The 20,004-nt window shown below is 44.3% G+C and overlaps 1 protein-coding gene across 1 annotated transcript in view; it reads left to right on the top strand.

Moving 5' to 3' along the window:
- The first annotated feature begins 1,279 nt into the window (after positions 1-1,279).
- Positions 1,280-20,004, top strand: part of LOC121541364 (short transient receptor potential channel 4-like) — a 68,937-nt gene continuing 50,212 nt past the window's right edge. The window contains exons 1-2 of the mRNA XM_041850343.2: positions 1,280-1,438; positions 2,942-3,160. Of these exons, the coding sequence (XP_041706277.1) occupies positions 1,280-1,438; positions 2,942-3,160 (378 nt within the window). The remainder of the gene's footprint in view (positions 1,439-2,941; positions 3,161-20,004) is intronic.

Raw genomic sequence — 20,004 nt, 5'->3', positions numbered from 1 at the left:
GTCTTATAGGCCACTGGGAAAACCAATTCCAAACTAACCCCTAACAATACTGTTACCTTGATGCCATGGTGGAGATATGACAGGAATGTATAGGTGTAACAAGCAATGTGGTGAAAAGGCCTCCTATATTCTTTCTGAGAGTAGGCTTGACCAATACCATATTAATCATACCTGTTGTGACGTACCGCGGACAAGCCACCAGGGGGAGACTCGTGGAGGCTGGTGACAGACGGAGTCTACATCACACGGCGGTGTCTCCCTCTGCTGGACGTGCCAGGTCTCGACGGGTCCTCCGGCTGGGACTATCTGGGGCTGATTGAGGCTGGTGAGTAATCAAGGGGCTGATTGCTCACCAGCCGTACAGGGCCCATAAAGCGTCCAGGAGGGCAGTACAGGGGAGAGGTTAGAGGTAGTGAGAGGTTGCTAACCGGATAGACGTCCTCAAGGTCTGCTAGAACCGAGGGGCTCTGTGTTCTACCCCAGAGGAGACAGCATTCCCCAGGGTCCAAGTCTGACAGAATCTGTACAGAAGACCCAGGTGCTGCTGTTGGCCCTCCTTGGTTGGTGACTGAAGCACCAGATCATCAGCAAACAGTAGACATTTGTCTTCAGATTCTAGTAGGGTGATATAAATGTTGAAGAGGGTGGGGCTCAAGATGCATCCCTGTCTCACCTCACGGCCCTGAGGAAAGAAATGTGTGTTTATTGCCAATTTTAACTGCACACTTGTTTTTTGTGTACATTAATTCTATATTGTCATGTTTTTCCTCCAACACCGCTTTCCATCAATTTGTATAGCAGACCCTTATGCCAAATTGAGTCAAAAGCTTTTTTGATATCAACAAAGCATGGGAAGACTTTGCTTTTGTTTTGCTTTGTTTGTTTGTCAATACGGGTGTTCAGGGTATATACGTGGTCTGTCAAATGGTATTTTGGTAAGAAGCCAATTTGACATTTGCTCAGGACTATCTCTCTCTCACTATCTCTATCTCTCTCTCTTCCCCTCTCTATCACTCTCTCTCTATCTCTCTCGTTCTCTCTCTTGGTTTTGGTTACGTCAACCATCAATATACAACACAATGTACACAACTAATAAAGACTTACTTGATTATATCACCCCTACCCCATTATCTCTCAATAAATGTCTCACCCAGCGTCTCTTGGGCTTCTCTCATTGCCCCTCTCACACCCTCTCTGTCCCGCCACAGTCTGTGATGCCCTAGCCACAGCATCACTCACAACAACACCTGCCGTAAAAGCTGAGTTGAAGTGAGGTGAGATGTCTCAGCTGTTCTACCGGCGGACAGACAGCTCTTCGTACCGGGACCGTATCCCTCTGCGGATCGTCCGGTCTGAGTCGGAGCTGTCTTCCCTGGAGAAGGCCTATCTGGGAACCGTGGAGAAGGGAGACTACGGCAGTGTCAAACAGGCCCTGGAGGTAGGGATGGATGGATTGGTGGGAATGTGTGTGTGTGTGCGTGTGTGCTTGGAAGTTTTCGGTGGATTGATGGTCAGCACCTTCAATTAAAGGTTGAGGTAAGAAATAACTTATTCAAAAGAGAGTTCATATACAGTGCCTTCAGAAAGTATTCAGACCCCTTGACTTTTTCCACATCTTGTTACGTTACAGCCTTATTCTAAAATGGATTAAATTGTTTTTTTTGGTGCTAATTTATTCAAAATAAGAAACTGAAATATCAAATTTACATAAGTATTCAGACCCTTTACTCAGTACTTTGTTGAAGCACCTTTGGCAGCGATAACAGCATAGAATCTTATTGGGTATGACTCTACAAGGTTGGCACACCTGTATTTGGGGAGTTTCTCCAATTATTCTCTGCAGATCCTCTCAAGCTCTGTCAGGTTGGATGGGGAGCGTTGCTGCACAGCTATTTTCAGTTCTCTCCAGAGATGTTCGATCGGGTTCAAGTCCGGGCTCTGGCTGGGCCACTCAAGGACATTCAGAGACTTGTCCCGAAGCCACTCCTGCGTTGTCTTGGCTGTGTGCTTAGGGTCATTGTCCTGTTGGAAGGTGAACCTTTGCCCCAGTCTGAGGTCCTGAGCGATCTGGAGCAGGTTTTCATCAAGGAGCTCTCTGTACTTTGCTCCGTTCATCTTTGCCTCGATCCTGACTAGTCTCCCAGTCCCTGCTGCTGAAAAACATCCCCACAGCACGATTTTGCCACCACCATGCTTCACCGTAGGGATGGTGCCAGGTTTCCTCCAGACGTGATGCTTGGCATTCAAGCCAAAGAGTTCAATCTTGGTTTCATCAGACCAGAGAATCTTGTATATCATGGTCTGAGAGTCTTTAGGTGCCTTTTGGCAAACTCCAAGCGGGCTGTCATATTCATTTTACTGAGGAGTGGCTTCAATGCTGCAAAAATGTTTTGGTACCCTTCCCCAGATTTGTGCGTTGACACAATCCTGTCTCTGAGCTCTACGGACAATTCCTTCGACCTCATGGCTTGGTTTTTGGTTCCAAATCATGTCCAATCAATTGAATTTACCACAGGTGGACTCCAATTAAGTTGTAGAAACATCTCAAGGATGATCAATGGAAACAGGATGCACCTGAGCTCAATTTCGAGTGTCATAGCAAAGGGTCTGAATACTTATGTAAATAAGGTATTTCTGTTTTTTATTTGTTATAAATTTGCAAACATTTCTTAACCTGTTTTTGCTTTGTCGTTATGGGGTATTGTGTGTAGATTGCTGAGGATTTGTATTTCTTTAATCCATTTTAGAATAAGGCTGTAACGTAACAAAATGTGGAAAATGTCAAGGGGTCTGAATACTTTCCGAAGGCACTGTAAGTTGACCTTCAATGTTACTTACCATGATAATTATTTTGATATGGAACTGCCATTATCATCCCTTCCCAATCATCCCTGAGTTTTCATGACTCAAAAAATCCTATCTCGTTGTCCCTTCTCCATAGGAGGCTGAGATCTACTTCAAGATCAACATTAACTGTATAGACCCGTTGGGCCGCACAGCTCTGCTGATCGCCATAGAGAACGAGAACCTGGAGATCATAGAACTACTGCTGAGCTTTAACGTGTATGTTGGTGATGCTCTGCTGCACGCCATCCGCAAAGAGGTGGTGGGGGCTGTGGAACTGCTGCTCAATCACAAGAAATCCAGCGGAGGCATGCAGGTAAGGGGGGGTAATAGTAATAATAAATTGTTGGGGCTTATATTTGTCCTGTTTAGGGCTGTGGCGGTCATTTTGTCAGCTGGTTATTGTCATGCAAAAGAGCCGGATCTCATGGTAATTGACCGTTAATTAACAGAAACACATTTAGCATCTCCATGCCCTCCGTGCATACGAGCTCCATACAAGACGCTCGTGCGCTCCTTTGGAACATCTACATAAAGTATAATAAATCGATTTAATATACGCCATCACAACAAATCCGTTATTTATTTTAGGCAGGTCAAAAAAATCAAAAAAACATGAAATGAAGAAAATGTATTTCAAAAGTACAGAATGTGAGTTGCCTGCTGTGTGTTAGTTAGCTGGCTATGCTGTAGGCTGTAGGCTTGTTCATTTAGCTGACAAGATGTGTATAAGTTCAATACTATTATTTTATGTTATCTATCAATTATTAAATATTTATTTTATATGATTTTATAGTAAGAAGACTATAATTAAACTTAACTGAATAAAATAAAAAAAATGATATTTAATGAAATTGCAATGTTGCATATGACGTGGCTTTGTTGACCGTAAAAGTGATCATTTGAGACAGGTCCTACTGTATATGCTAGATTTAGAGATTTTAGGCAACTTTAGTTGTGAATGATACAAATCTTTGAATTTCTTAGAAATCAAAAACAGATATGGGCTGCATGATACGAATATAGGCTATTGATGATTTGAGAAAGTCGCAAAATAAGCTTGCCTCAGGCTGCACACGCTGTTCTCTCATCAAGTGATCATATTTTCACCCATCAGACTATTCTCAATTTAATGTTGTCTTTACTAAAATGTCAAATCGATTTTTGAATGGTCCATTTATCAAATAGGCAGGAACAGGGGCAGGGGAAAAAATATATTTAATCTGTAGGCCTATGCACTGGAATAGCAAATGGAGGCTGCTTTCCCGCCGTTTTCGTTTTTCAATAATGCTAGTTCGGTTATTTCACTCCACCATCAACGGCTGTTTGATGAGCATGCAGCCTGCGCGACAGGTGATATCCTGCCTAAACTCTGTATGCCATGGGCTCTCCAACCCTGTTCCTCCAGCTACCCAGTACTCTGTATGCCATGGGCTCTCCAACCCTGTTCCTCCAGCTACCCAGTGCTTAATTTGGGAAACCAAGTGAAATCAGTTCCGTAACATCGATAGCAACATGTTTTCACAACTAAACATATTTCATTAAACTGTTGGTCACCGCAACAGCCCTCTCTCTGCGCTTGGAAGGAAGGAGAGCGCTGGTGAGATATTACTGTAGCTAAAGGTAGTGTGTCAGCTTAATAATTATGAAAAAAAAATGCCCTATTACTAGGATATTCAAAATAAATTCACTGTAATTGTAGACTAACTCTGTAAGCCGCTCTGCACAGTCAATGAACCAACAGCATGGCCTAGACCTATACCTTCTCTCCCAATGAACCAACAGCATGGCCTAGACCTATACCTTCTCTCCCAATGAACCAACAGCATGGCCTAGACCTATACCTTCTCTCCCAATGAACCAACAGCATGGCCTAGACCTATACATTCTCTCCCAATGAACCAACAGCATGGCCTAGACCTATACCTTCTCTCCCAATGAACCAACAGCATGGCCTAGACCTATACCTTCTCTCCCAATGAACCAACAGCATGGCCTAGACCTATACCTTCTCTCCCAATGAACCAACAGCATGGCCTAGACCTATACCTTCTCTCCCAATGAACCAACAGCATGGCCTAGACCTATACCTTCTCTCCCAATGAACCAACAGCATGGCCTAGACCTATACATTCTCTCCCAATGAACCAACAGCATGGCCTAGACCTATACGTTCTCTCCCAATGAACCAACAGCATCACCTAGACCTATACGTTCTCTCCCAGTGAACCAACAGCATGGCCTAGACCTATACCTTCTCTCCCAATGAACCAACAGCATGGCCTAGACCTATACCTTCTCTCCCAATGAACCAACAGCATGGCCTAGACCTATACCTTCTCTCCCAATGAACCAACAGCATGGCCTAGGCCTATACCTTCTCTCCCAATGAACCAACAGCATGGCCTAGGCCTATACCTTCTCTCCCAATGAACCAACAGCATCGCCTAGGCCTATACGTTCTCTCCCAATGAACCAACAGCATGGCCTAGACCTATACCTTCTCTCCCAATGAACCAACAGCATGGCCAAGGCCTATACCTTCTCTCCCAATGAACCAACAGCATGGCCTATACCTTCTCTCCCAATGAACCAACAGCATGGCCTAGGCCTATACCTTCTCTCCCAATGAACCAACAGCATGGCCTAGGCCTATACCTTCTCTCCCAATGAACCAACAGCATGGCCTATACCTATACCTTCTCTCCCAATGAACCAACAGCATGGCCTAGGCCTATACCTTCTCTCCCAATGAACCAACAGCATGGCCTAGACCTATACCTTCTCTCCCAATGAACCAACAGCATGGCCTAGGCCTATACCTTCTCTCCCAATGAACCAACAGCATGGCCTAGGCCTATACCTTCTCTCCCAGACTCATGGATAGAAAGTTTGGAGCGTAGCATAAGGTAACCAGTCCATCCAGAGTGCATAATAGCACAATCCACAACCAAAGGTGATTAATATGATTAGTTTAATTTTGGAGTAGGCAAGACCAATTATGTACCAAAGACATCTTAAATCCGTTTTTTTTTTTAATGTTTTTCTGCTGTGCGTAATATGTGGTAGGCTATGGATTGTATAACGGAACAAACATTATTTTAATTCAGTTTTTTTTGGGGGGGGGGCTTGGGCTCATTTAGAGGCCTATGCGTAAGCTCTAATATGCATATGAGGGTTGTGAATGAATCATCACCTTAGAAAGCGCTGTCCATTTCGTTGTGTTAAGCTTTGAAACAACATCCACAATGACCATGTTTTCCACTCAGTTTCAACCTGCTGTTGAACTTCTTTCTTCAAATTGATCATCACAGTGAGGTGAGTTTTAAAAGCACAATACTGTTTTGATGATGTGTTTGATGTGATTCACGGTTGCGTTGGTGTCAGAATGGTTAGAGGGACAATAGAGCCCTGAGTACCAGGCCATTAGGACCTGATGGTTAGAGGGACAATAGAGCCCTGAGTACCAGGCCATTAGGACCTGATGGTTAGAGGGACAATAGAGCCCTGAGTACCAGGCCATTAGGACCTGATGGTTAGAGGGCCAATAGAGCCCTGAGTACCAGGCCATTAGGACCTGATGGTTAGAGGGCCAATAGAGCCCTGAGTACCAGGCCATTAGGACCTGATGGTTAGAGGGACAATAGAGCCCTGAGTACCAGGCCATTAGGACCTGATGGTTAGAGGGCCAATAGAGCCCTGAGTACCAGGCCATTAGGACCTGATGGTTAGAGGGACAATAGAGCCCTGAGTACCAGGCCATTAGGACCTGATGGTCGTTAGTGAGTTGGGGACCACCAATGCATGTCCAGAGTGCATAAGAGGAGATTATCATGATTCAACAGTCATGTGGAGTTTTCCTGGGGTCACCGCAACAGCCCTAGTCCTGTTACACACTTGTACAAGTGTGAAATGGAAATGTGTGTCTTGCATATCCCAACTCGCCACTGGCAACAGACGTCAATTCCACGTTGGTTCAGCGTAATTTCATTGAAATGACGTGGAAACGACATCGATTCAACCAGTGTGTGCCCAGTGGATCCCCCTGAGAGTGGGGACACAGCCAAGGGTCACCGTTGTCCAGCGCCCTTTGAGCAACTGCCTTGCTCAAGGACACAGAAAGAGATTTTTTTACCTTGTCGGCTCCCGGATTCGAACTAGTAACCTCGAGGCTACCTACCACTATCACTTACAGGTGTGGGGAAATGTTTAGGAGTCTGTATTCAGAGCTGTGGGAAACCAACTCAATGGCCTTGTAGTAAGTGTCCATCCTGAGATTGGAAGGTTGGGAGTTTGATCCCTGCAGAGTCATACCAAAGATGGGAAAAGTGGGACCCAATGTGTCTCTGCTTGGCACTCAGCATTAAAGGGATAGATTGGGGGTAGGGCCCTGCGATAGACTAGCGTCCTGTCCAAGGAGCGTACTTGTACATCAAGCTGCCTCACGCTACAGAAACAGGAGATGAAGCGACTGACTACTGTTTGAAGAAGACAATGTTGCTCTCTCTCCGTCTCTATCAGTAACCCTCTCTCTCTCTCGCTCTCGCGCTCTCTGTAACCGTCTCTCTCTCTCTCTCGCTCTCTCTCTCTCTCTCTCTCTGTCTCTCTCAGCACCTGCTCAGGGACCACCAGTTTTTGTGTTGGTTTTAATTCATCAAACACAATTACAATTGCCACAATATGCTAATACTGTGACACACACACGCACACGCACACGCACACATGCAAACACTAATACAATATGCTAATGCTGAGATCACTGCTCCTCATCCACACTGATGTTGTTACTTCAGCTGGCAGCCAGGGCCACGGGGGGATGTTGGTTCCAATGTTGTTACTTCAGCTGGCAGCCAGGGCCACGGGGGATGTTGGTTCCAATGTTGTTACTTCAGCTGGCAGCCAGGGCCACGGGGGGATGTTGGTTCCCATGTTGTTACTTCAGCTGGCAGCCAGGGCCACGGGGGGATGTTGGTTCCCATGTTGTTACTTCAGCTGGCAGCCAGGGCCACGGGGGGTTGTTGGTTCCCATGTTGTTACTTCAGCTGGCAGCCAGTGTGTGTTTGTGTGTGTGTGTGTGTGTGTGTGTGTGTGTGTGTGTGTGTGTGGAGAGAGAGGAGAGAGATGGACACTGCTTATTGGATTTACTCAGAGGGACAGAGAGATAAAACCGACCAGGTGATTCGCTCCAAACTGTCCTCAGGGCTTCGTCTCTTTACATTAATGGGCTACATAACGAGAGAGAGAGAGAGAGAGAGAGAGAGAGAGAGAGAGAGAGAGAGAGAGAGAGAGAGAGAGAGAGAGAGAGAGAGAGAGAGAGAGAGAGAGAGAGAGAGAGAGAGAGAGAGAGAGAGAGAGAGAGAGAGAGAGAGAGAGAGAGAGAGAGAGAGAGAGAGAGAGAGAGAGAGAGAGAGAGAGAGAGAGAGAGAGAGAGAGAGAGAGAGAGAGAGAGAGAGAGAGAGAGAGAGAGAGAGAGAGAGAGAGAGAGAGAGAGAGAGAGAGAGAGAGAGAGAGAGAGAGAGAGAGAGAGAGAGAGAGAGAATTGTGTTTGTTTCACATTTGTTTATTATCTATTTCACTTGCTTTGGCAATGTAAACATATGTTTCCCATGCCAATAAAGCCCTTAAATTGCCTCTGAATTTCCCTGAACTGTATAGAGTGGTTCATCTATTACTTTAAAAGGTTGTCGGAGAGGAAAGTACATCTCATCTATTGAGAGGTAGAATGGAGAGGGAGAGTGTTACAGAGAGCTGGTAGTCCCATCCACTAAACTACCAGGTGTGAAACAGGGAAGAGATTCAGGGGGTATGCTAATTTGGTATAGAGCAGACCTTATCCACTATGAAATTAATCAAAACAGGAACATTTTACATTTGGCTAGAAATTCAAAAGGAAATTATCGCGACAGAGAAAAATCTCCTGCTGTGCGCTATCTACAGTATATCCCCCCACTAGAATCCCCATACATTAATGAAGACCGCTTTTCCATCCTAGAGGGGGAGATCAACCATTTCCAGGCCCAGGGACATGTACTAGTCTGTGGTGACCTAAACACCAGAACTGGACAAGAACCTGACAGGGGGACCAACACCTACCTGGAGGTGACAGCATTCCCTCCCAAATATGCCCCCATAGACACAAATACGACAAAACAACCAACAAAAAGGGGTCACAACTCCTTCAGCTCTGTCGCACGCTGGATATGTACATAGTCAATGATAGGCTTCGAGGGGACTCCTACGGTAGGTACACCTACAGCTCATCCCTTGGCAGTAGGACTGTAGACTACTTTATCACTGACCTCAACCCAGAGTCTCTCAGAGAGTTCAGTCAGCACTATACAGGGAAGGAAAGTGGTGTAGAAACCTATCAAAAAATAATTGGGCAACAACAAATCCAATCCCTTTCAGACAACTTCCTGGACAAAACGTTCCACTGCATTAGTGAAGGTGTAAACATGGCAGTAGAAAGCCTAAACAGTATATTTGACCTTTCAGCTTCACTATCAAATCTAAAAATGTCAAGCAGACAACCCAAGATAATTAACAACAATGACAAATGGTTTGATGAAGAATGCAAAGCCATAAGAAAGAAATTGAGAAACCTATCTAACCAAAAACATAGAGACCCAGATAACCTGAGCCTACGTCTTCAATATGGTGAAAAACTAAAACAATACAGAAATACACTATGAGAAAAGAATGAACAGCACATCAGAAATCAGCTCAATGTAATAGAAGAATCCATAGAATCGAACCACTTCTGGGAAAATTGGGAACACACTGAAAAACAACAACACGAAGAGTTATCTATCCAAAATGGAGATGTATGGATAAACCACTTCTCAAATATTTTCGGCTTTAGAACAAAGAACAAACATTAAAAGCATATACATGATCAACTACACATCTTAGAATCAGCTATTAAAGACTACCAGAACCCACTGGATTCTCCAATTACATTGAATGAACTACAGGACAAAATACAAACCCTCCAGCCCAAAAAGGCCTGTGGTGTTGATGGTATCTTAATGAAATGATAAAATATATAGACCACAAATTCAAATTGGTTATACTTAACATCTTTAACATCATCCTCAGCTCTGGCATCTTCCCCAATATTTGGAACCAATCCACAAAAGTGGAGACAAAGTTGACCCCAATAATTACAGTGGAATCTGCATCAACAGTAATCTTTGAAAAATCCTCTGCAGTACCATCAACAGCAGACTCCAACATTTCCTCAGTGAAGACAATGTCCTGAACAAATGTCAAATTTGCTTCTTACCAAAATACCGTACGACAGACCACGTATACACCCTGCACACCCTAATTGACAAATAAGCAAAAGGAAGGTCTTCTCATGCATTGTTGATTTCAAAAAAGCTTTTGACTCAATTTGGCATGAGGGTCTGCTATACAAAATGATGGAATGCGGTGTTGGGGGAAAATCATATGACATTATAAAATCAATTAATCAATCAGCTTGAGCCCCACCCTCTTCAACATACAGTATACTGTATATCAATTAATTGGCGAGGGCACTAGAACAGTCTGCAGCACCCAGCCTCACCCTACTAGAATCAGAAGTCAAATGTTTACTGTTTGCAGATTAATTGGTGCTTCTGTCCCCAACCAAGGAGGGCCTACAGCAGCACCTAGATGTTCTGCACAGATTATGTCAGACCTGGGCCCTGACAGTAAATCTCAGTAAGACAAAAATAATGGTGTTCCAAAAAAGGTCCAGTTGCCAGGACAACAGATACAAATTCCATTTAGACACCATATCCCTAGAGCTCACAAATAATTATACATACCTCGGCCTAAACATCAACACCACAGGTAACTTCCACAAGGCTGTGTCAGACCTCACTCTCAACGTTGATGACCTAACATGGTTGTTAAAAACCTTGATTGTTACCTTTGACCTTAACCTAACTTTTGATAACCACATAAAAAGCATATCCAGAACAACATATCAGAATTAGACACTTCATCTCTGGTCCATGCATTTGTTTCATCTAGACTAGACTACTGTAATGTCCAGCTGCTCAGACTCTAATATAATCTAGACTACTGTAATGTCCTCCTGTCCAGCTGCTCAGACTCTAATATAATCTAGACTACTGTAAAACTCTCCTCTCCAGCTGCTCAGACTCTAATATAATCTAGACTACTGTAATGTCCTCCTGTCCAGCTGCTCAGACTCTAATATAATCTAGACTACTGTAATGCCCTCCTGTCCAGCTGCTCAGACTCTAATATAATCTAGACTACTGTAATGTCCTCCTGTCCAGCTGCTCAGACTCTAATATAATCTAGACTACTGTAATGCCCTCCTGTCCAGCTGCTCAGACTCTAATATAATCTAGACTACTGTAATGCCCTCCTGTCCAGCTGCTCAGACTCTAATATAATCTAGACTACTGTAATGTCCTCCTGTCCAGCTGCTCAAACTCTAATATAATCTAGACTACTGTAATGTCCTCCTGTCCAGCTGCTCAGACTCTAATATAATCTAGACTACTGTAATGTCCTCCTGTCCAGCTGCTCAGACTCTAATATAATCTAGACTACTGTAATGTCCTCCTGTCCAGCTGCTCAGACTCTAATATAATCTAGACTACTGTAATGCCCTCCTGTCCAGCTGCTCAGACTCTAATATAATCTAGACTACTGTAATGTCCTCCTGTCCAGCTGCTCAGACTCTAATATAATCTAGACTACTGTAATGTCCTCCTGTCCAGCTGCTCAGACTCTAATATAATCTAGACTACTGTAATGTCCTCCTGTCCAGCTGCTCAGACTCTAATATAATCTAGACTACTGTAATGTCCTCCTATCCAGCTGATCAGACTCTAATATAATCTAGACTACTGTAATGTCCTCCTGTCCAGCTGCTCAGACTGTAATATAATCCAGACTACTGTAATGTCCTCCTGTCCAGCTGCTCAGACTCTAATATAATCCAGACTACTGTAATGTCCTCCTGTCCAGCTGCTCAGACTCTAATATAATCTAGACTACTGTAATGTCCTCCTGTCCAGCTGATCAGACTCTAATATAATCTAGACTACTGTAATGTCCTCCTGTCCAGCTGATAAGACTCTAATATAATCTAGACTACTGTAATGTCCTCCTGTCCAGCTGCTCAGACTGTAATATAATCCAGACTACTGTAATGTCCTCCTGTCCAGCTGCTCAGACTCTAATATAATCCAGACTACTGTAATGTCCTCCTGTCCAGCTGCTCAGACTCTAATATAATCTAGACTACTGTAATGTCCTCCTGTCCAGCTGATCAGACTCTAATATAATCTAGACTACTGTAATGTCCTCCTGTCCAGCTGCTCAGACTCTAATATAATCTAGACTACTGTAATGTCCTCCTGTCCAGCTGCTCAGACTGTAATATAATCTAGACTACTGTAATGTCCTCCTGTCCAGCTGCTCAGACTGTAATATAATCCAGACTACTGTAATGTCCTCCTGTCCAGCTGCTCAGACTCTAATATAATCTAGACTACTGTAATGTCCTCCTGTCCAGCTGCTCAGACTCTAATATAATCTAGACTACTGTAATGTCCTCCTGTCCAGCTGCTTAGACTCTAATATAATCTAGACTACTGTAATGTCCTCCCGTCCAGCTGCTCAGACTCTAATATAATCTAGACTACTGTAATGTCCTCCTGTCCAGCTGCTCAGACTCTAATATAATCTAGACTACTGTAATGTCCTCCCGTCCAGCTGCTCAGACTCTAATATAATCTAGACTACTGTAATGTCCTCCTGTCCAGCTGCTCAGACTCTACTATTAGAAGCATACAACTTGTCCAGAACACTGCAGCGGGGACTTTAACCAACAGTTTTATCTGCACTACACTGGCTGCCTGTCAAATCTTGGTCTGATTTTAAATTCCTGCATGGCCTTGGCCCCTCTTATCTGAAAGACATGCTTGTCCCATACAACCCAGTGAGGGTGCTCTGCTCCCAAGGAACCGGTCTGCTTAGGGTTCCTAGATGCAGAACCAATACGTTCTCTATTAAAGCCTCTCCGTTGTGGAACAGCCCTGTCAGGTAAGAGGGGCAGACATTTTAAATCACTTAAATATAATAATAATATGCCATTTAGCAGATGCTTTTATCCAAAGCGACTTACAGTCATGCGTGCATACATTTTTGTGTATGGGTGGTCCCGGGGATCGAACCCACTACCTTGGCGTTACAAGCGCCGTGCTCTACCAGCTGAGCTACAGAGCATATATGTGTATATATCTAAGGGACAAGGCAAGAAGGGCCTTCTAGGCCATCAAAAGGAACATAAAACTCGACATCCCAATTAGGATCTGGCTCAAAATAAGTGAATCAGTTATAGAACCCGTTGCCCAACCAAATTATGAGAAAGCAAAAAGATAATTTGACACAATGGAAAGAATCAACCAAAGAACAAATTTGAATGCTATGTGGTCCTAAACAGAGAGTACACAGTGGCAGAATACTTGACCACTGTGACTGACCCAAACTTATGAAAAGCTTTGACTATGTACAGACTCAGTGAGCATAGCCTTGCTATTGAGAAAGGCCGCCGTAGGCAGACCTGGCTCTCAAGAGAAGACAGGCGATGTGCACACTGCCCACAAAATGAGGTGGAAAACTGAGGTGCACTTCCTAACCTCCTGCCAAATTTATGACCATATTAGAGACACATATTTCCCACAGATCACACAGACCCACAAAAAATTTGAAAACTAATCAAACATTGATAAACTCCCATCTCTGTTAGGCGAAATACCGCAGTGTGCAATCACAGCAGCAAGATTTGTGGCCCGTTGTCATGAGAAAAGGGCAACCAGTGAAGCATAAACACCATTGTAAATACAACCCATATTATTATATTTATCTGTTTCTTTATCTTCCTCTACTATTCGTACTACTTTTTTGTCTTCTCACTTTTGTTTATTATCTATTTCAGTTGCTTTGCCAATACCTCCCCTTTGAGTGAGTGAGCGAGAGAGAGAGCGAGAAGAGAGAGAGAGAGAGAGAGGGAGAGAGAGAGAGAGAGAGAGAGAGAGAGAGAGAGAGAGAGAGAGAGAGAGAGAGAGAGAGAGAGAGAGAGAGAGAGAGAGAGAGAGAGAGAGAGAGAGAGAGAGAGAGAGAGAGAGAGAGAGAGAGAGAGAGAGAGAGAGAGAGAGAGAGAGAGAGAGAGAGAGAGAGAGAGAGAGAGAGAGAGAGAGAGAGAGAAAAAAAAATTGTGCATCCCATTAATTGCTATTGTCATCTTCTGCCGGGAGATTTATTAATCCCCAGATTGATTTTGGGGTCTGTGTTAGTCTTGCTGCGCCGCAGGCTGTCTGACCGATGTTTCCTCTATAACACTTCTGCAGTGTTGCAGGCCATCTATAGTGTCTTTATTTTCTCCTGTTTATATTGGTGGGAATGATTTGGATCCTAGCTTCACAGCCCCTTGTGGCTCCCAAGGCTTCTGTTATTAAGAGAGATTTCAGTTGTGCATCCCAAATTGTACCCTATTCCCAATGGGCTCCCCTGGTCAAAAGTAGTGCACTGTGAAGGGAATAGGGTGCCATTTGGGACGCTCCCTTCAGCTGTATGTTTGACTGAATTCCTTTTATCAAGCTCTACAGAGTTGACTCCACATTCGTCTTGTTGTTGTGAAGGGTTTTCGTACTTAACGGGATGGAGATAGGAGGACTGTACTTGTTGCAGCATGAATTTTAGATGAATGTATACAAAGCCTGAAAGATCGCGACTCTTATCTATACGAGAGTACACATCAAATTGGCCAGTGTTGATTCAGGTGTTGAATTAACTCTTTAAGTATTAAATGAACACTCATTGGTGTAAAAGAACCCCAGTGTTGGAGTTAATAACCAGTGTTCAACAAAAACCACGCCCATCATTATCATATTTCCCAGCATGCTCTATTACAGGTAGATTTTTTGAATTATGTTACTTAGATTGACACACTGGTATGTCAATAGACTCTTTTTACATTTACATTTTTTGTTATTTAGCAGACACTCTTATCCAGAGCGACTTACAGGAGCAATTAGGGTTAAGGGCCTTGCTCAAGGGCACATCGACAGATTTTTCACCTAGTCGGCTCGGGGATTAGAACCAGCGACCTTTTGGTTATTGGCACAACGCTCTTAACCACTAAGCTACCTGCCGCCCTTACTCTTAAGGGTTTATGGCCACTGTACTAGTCCTTAATACGTACTGTGTTCAAGCGTTTAATTTGAATGATAACATATTAGCTTAGGATCTCATTTGAAGGCCACAGGACTGAAAATGGGTGAAAGCAACAACCATGTGTCTGTCACTAACAAATAAAGTTATTGTTGGTAACTCTACAATTCACCTCAAAGGCACTCTGGGAAATATACAAATAAGGCTTTACACTAAGCAGTGTGTAAATCTAACGCTGAAATATGTGGACGCATATCTGGAGAATAATGTAGCATTTTCTGTGTAGATATATAAAAGACTGAAAAGGGATCTTTCATTAAGTTGTTTTCTTAATATTATTTTTAATTTTACGTTTCAAAACAGAGATCAGTCAACCTTGTTTCTCTCTCCTCAAAAGCATCAGAATCTCTGTCAGAATCAGAATCACTACTGTAGTTGCAGGAGAGAAGAGAGTATTAGAGAACAGAGGAGGAGGAGAGAACAGAGGAGGAGAGAACAGAGGAGGAGAGAACAGAAGAGGAGAGAACAGAAGAGGAGAGAACAGAAGAGGAGAGAACAGAGGAGGAGAGAACAGAAGAGAGAACAGAAGAGGAGAAAACAGAGGAGGAGAGAACAGAAGAGGCGAGAACAGAAGAGAGAACAGAAGAGGAGAAAACAGAGGAGGAGAGAACAGAAGAGGAGAGAACAGAAGAGGAGAGAACAGAGGAGGAGAGAACAGAGGAGGAGAGAACAGAAGAGAGAACAGAAGAGGAGAAAACAGAGGAGGAGAGAACAGAAGAGGAGAGAACAGAAGAGGAGAGAACAGAGGAGGAGAGAACAGAGGAGGAGAGAACAGAAGAGGAGAGAACAGAAGAGGAGAGAACAGAGAAGGAGAGAGCAGAAGAGGAGAGAACAGAAGAGGAGAGAACAGAGGAGGAGAGAACAGAAGAGGAGAGAACAGAAGAGGAGAGAACAGAAGAGGAGAGAACAGAAGAGGAGAGAACAGAGAAGGAGAGAACAGAAGAGGAGAGAACAGAAGAAGAGGAGAGAACAGAAGAGGAGGCGAGAACAGAAGAGGAGAGAACAGAAGAGGAGAGAACAGAAGAGGAGGCGAGAACAGAAGAGGAGAGAAACAGAAGAGGAGAGAACAGAGGAGGAGAGAACAGAAGAGGAGAGAAACAGAAGAGGAGAGAACAGAGGAGGAGAGAACAGAGGAGGAGAGAACAGAGGAGGAGAGAACAGAAGAGGAGAGAACAGAAGAGGAGAGAGCAGAAGAGGAGAGAACAGAAGAGGAGAGAACAGAGGAGGAGAGAACAGAAGAGGAGAGAACAGAAGAGGAGAGAACAGAAGAGGAGAGAACAGAAGAGGAGAGAACAGAGAAGGAGAGAACAGAAGAGGAGAGAACAGAAGAAGAGGAGAGAACAGAAGAGGAGGCGAGAACAGAAGAGGAGAGAACAGAAGAGGAGAGAACAGAAGAGGAGGCGAGAACAGAAGAGGAGAGAACAGAAGAGGAGAGAACAGAGGAGGAGAGAACAGAAGAGGAGAGAACAGAAGAGGAGAGAACAGAGGAGGAGAGAACAGAGGAGGAGAGAACAGAGGAGGAGAGAACAGAAGAGGAGAGAACAGAAGAGGAGGCGAGAACAGAAGAGGAGAGAACAGAAGAGGAGAGAACAGAGGAGGAGAGAACAGAAGAGGAGAGAACAGAAGAGGAGAGAACAGAGGAGGAGAGAACAGAGGAGGAGAGAACAGAGGAGGAGAGAACAGAGGAGGAGAGAACAGAAGAAGAGAGAACAGAGGAGGAGAGAACAGAGGAGGAGAGAACAGAGGAGGAGAGAACAGAAGAGGAGAGAACAGAAGAGGAGGCGAGAACAGAAGAGGAGAGAACAGAAGAGGAGAGAACAGAGGAGGAGAGAACAGAGGAGGAGAGAACAGAAGAGGAGGCGAGAACAGAAGAGGAGAGAACAGAAGAGGAGAGAACAGAAGAGGAGAGAACAGAGGAGGAGAGAACAGAGGAGGAGAGAACAGAAGAGGAGGCGAGAACAGAAGAGGAGAGAACAGAAGAGGAGAACAGAAGAGGAGAGAACAGAGGAGGAGAGAACAGAGGAGGAGAGAACAGAGGAGGAGAGAACAGAGGAGGAGAGAACAGAAGAGGAGGCGAGAACAGAAGAGGAGAGAACAGAGGAGGAGAGAACAGAGGAGGAGAGAACAGAAGAGGAGGCGAGAACAGAAGAGGAGAGAACAGAAGAGGAGAGAACAGAGGAGGCGAGAACAGAGGAGGAGAGAACAGAAGAGGAGAGAACAGAAGAGGAGGCGAGAACAGAGGAGGAGAGAACAGAAGAGGAGAGAACAGAGAAGGAGAGAACAGAAGAGGAGAGAACAGAGGAGGAGAGAACAGAAGAGGAGAGAACAGAAGAGGAGAGAACAGAGGAGGAGAGAACAGAAGAGGAGAGAACAGAAGAGGAGAGAACAGAGGAGGCGAGAACAGAGGAGGAGAGAACAGAAGAGGAGAGAACAGAAGAGGAGGCGAGAACAGAGGAGGAGAGAACAGAAGAGGAGAGACATGAATAATCACATTTGTCTTGGTGAAATTGATTTTATAACATAAGGAAGTGACATTTCATCACCCTCTGGGCAGAGTTGGTGGACACCCGACACCAGGGTTTCCCAAACTCGGTCCTGGGGCCCTGCCTGGGTGCACGTTTAGGTTTTATGCCCTAGCACAAGCACAGCTGATTCAAATAATGAGTTCATCATTAAGCTTTGATTATTTGAATTGGCTGTATAGTGTTAGGGCATAAAACCTAAACGTGCACCCCTTGGGGTTACCAGGACCGAGTTTGGGACACACTGCCCTACACTGTCTGATCTAACAGCTACTCTTACCCCTTCACACACACACACACACACACACACACACACACACACACACACACACACACACACACACACACACACACACTGTGTGGTTGCATTCATATTCATCATCAATATTGTGCAGGCCTCTCTTCTCCTGTCCTCAATATGAGTAACGTAATGAATAAACATTACATGGACGAGTGGGCTATCATTTCATTTCATTCCTGCACCGCTATTAGCATAAAGCACCATCTCTCCAACCATACCGACACGTGCACACACACACACACACACACACACACACACACACACACACACACACCCCAGTCTGTGTCGGTGCACAGTGTGCAGCCATTAGGTGTAGATTATTTGATGATAAATCCTACCCCTGCAAACCTATGTGAACTTTCCTCAACATCTAAATGTGATTTGTTTGTGGCATATTTCAGAGATACCCAACATTAGGCTGGGTATCAGTCAAGCAAGACCTGATGAGAAGTTTGATATGTGCCCTTGCCTACCACGCAAAAGCACTATGAATTTATTTTCCTGTCTGTGATCCTGTCTGTGACTAACCCTGTCTGTGACTAACCCTGTCTGTGACTAACCCTGTCTGTGACTAATAACCCTGTCTGTGACTAACCCTGTCTGTGACTAATAACCCTGTCTGTGACTAACCCTGTCTGTGACTAACCCTGTCTGTAACTAACCTTGTCCGTAACTAATAACCCTGTCTGTAACTAACCCTGTCTGTAACTAACCCTGTCTGTAACTAACCCTGTCTCTAACTAACCCTGTCTCTGACTAACCCTGTCTCTGACTAACCCTGTCTGTAACTAACCTTGTCCGTAATAACCCTGTCTCTAACTAACCCTGTCTCTGACTAACCCTGTCTGTGACTAACCCTGTCTGTGACTTATAACCCTGTCTGTAACTACTAACCCTGTCTGCATCTAATAACCCAGTCTGTGACTAATAACCCTGTCTGTAACTAATAACCCTGTCTGTAACTAATAACCCTGTCCGTAACTAATAACCATGTCTGTGACTAACACAGTCTGTGACTAATAACCCCATATGTGAATAATAACCCAGTCTGTGACTAATAACCCTGTCTGTAAATAACCCTGTCTGTGACTAATAATCCTGTCTGTGACTAACCCTGTCTGTGACTAACCCTGTCTGTGACTAACCCTGTCTGTGACTAATAACCCTGTCTGTGACTAACCCTGTCTGTGACTAACCCTGTCTGTAACTAATAACCCTGTCTGTAACTAACCTTGTCCGTAACTAATAACCCTGTCTGTAACTAACCCTGTCTCTAACTAACCCTGTCTCTGACTAACCCTGTCTGTGACTAACCCTGTCCGTAACTAATAACTCTGTCTGTAACTAACCTTGTCCGTAACTAATAACCCTGTCTCTAACTAACCCTGTCTCTGACTAACCCTGTCTCTGACTAACCCTGTCTGTAACTAACCTTGTCCGTAACTAATAACCCTGTCTCTAACTAACCCTGTCTCTGACTAACCCTGTCTGTGACTAACCCTGTCTGTGACTTATAACCCTGTCTGTAACTACTAACCCTGTCTGCATCTAATAACCCAGTCTGTGACTAATAACCCTGTCTGTAACTAATAACCCTGTCTGTAACTAATAACCCTGTCCGTAACTAATAACCATGTCTGTGACTAACACAGTCTGTGACTAACAACCCCATATGTGAATAATAACCCAGTCTGTGACTAATAACCCTGTCTGTTAATAACCCTGTCTGTGACTAATAATCCTGTCTGTGACTAACCCTGTCTGTGACTAACCCTGTCTGTAACTAATAACCCTGTCTGTAACTAACCTTGTCCGTAACTAATAACCCTGTCTGTAACTAACCCTGTCTCTAACTAACCCTGTCTCTGACTAACCCTGTCTGTGACTAACCCTGTCCGTAACTAACCTTGTCCGTAACTAATAACCCTGTCTGTAACTAACCTTGTCCGTAACTAATAACCCTGTCTGTAACTAATAACCCTGTCTGTAACTAACCTTGTCCGTAACTAATAACCCTGTCTGTAACTAACCCTGTCTCTAACTAACCCTGTCTCTGACTAACCCTGTCTGTAA

The sequence above is a fragment of the Coregonus clupeaformis genome, chromosome 27 (assembly GCF_020615455.1).
Source record: "Coregonus clupeaformis isolate EN_2021a chromosome 27, ASM2061545v1, whole genome shotgun sequence".
Taxonomy (NCBI): domain Eukaryota; kingdom Metazoa; phylum Chordata; class Actinopteri; order Salmoniformes; family Salmonidae; genus Coregonus; species Coregonus clupeaformis.
Note: the sequence above shows the minus strand (reverse complement) of the source record. Positions and strands in the feature narration are given on the sequence as shown.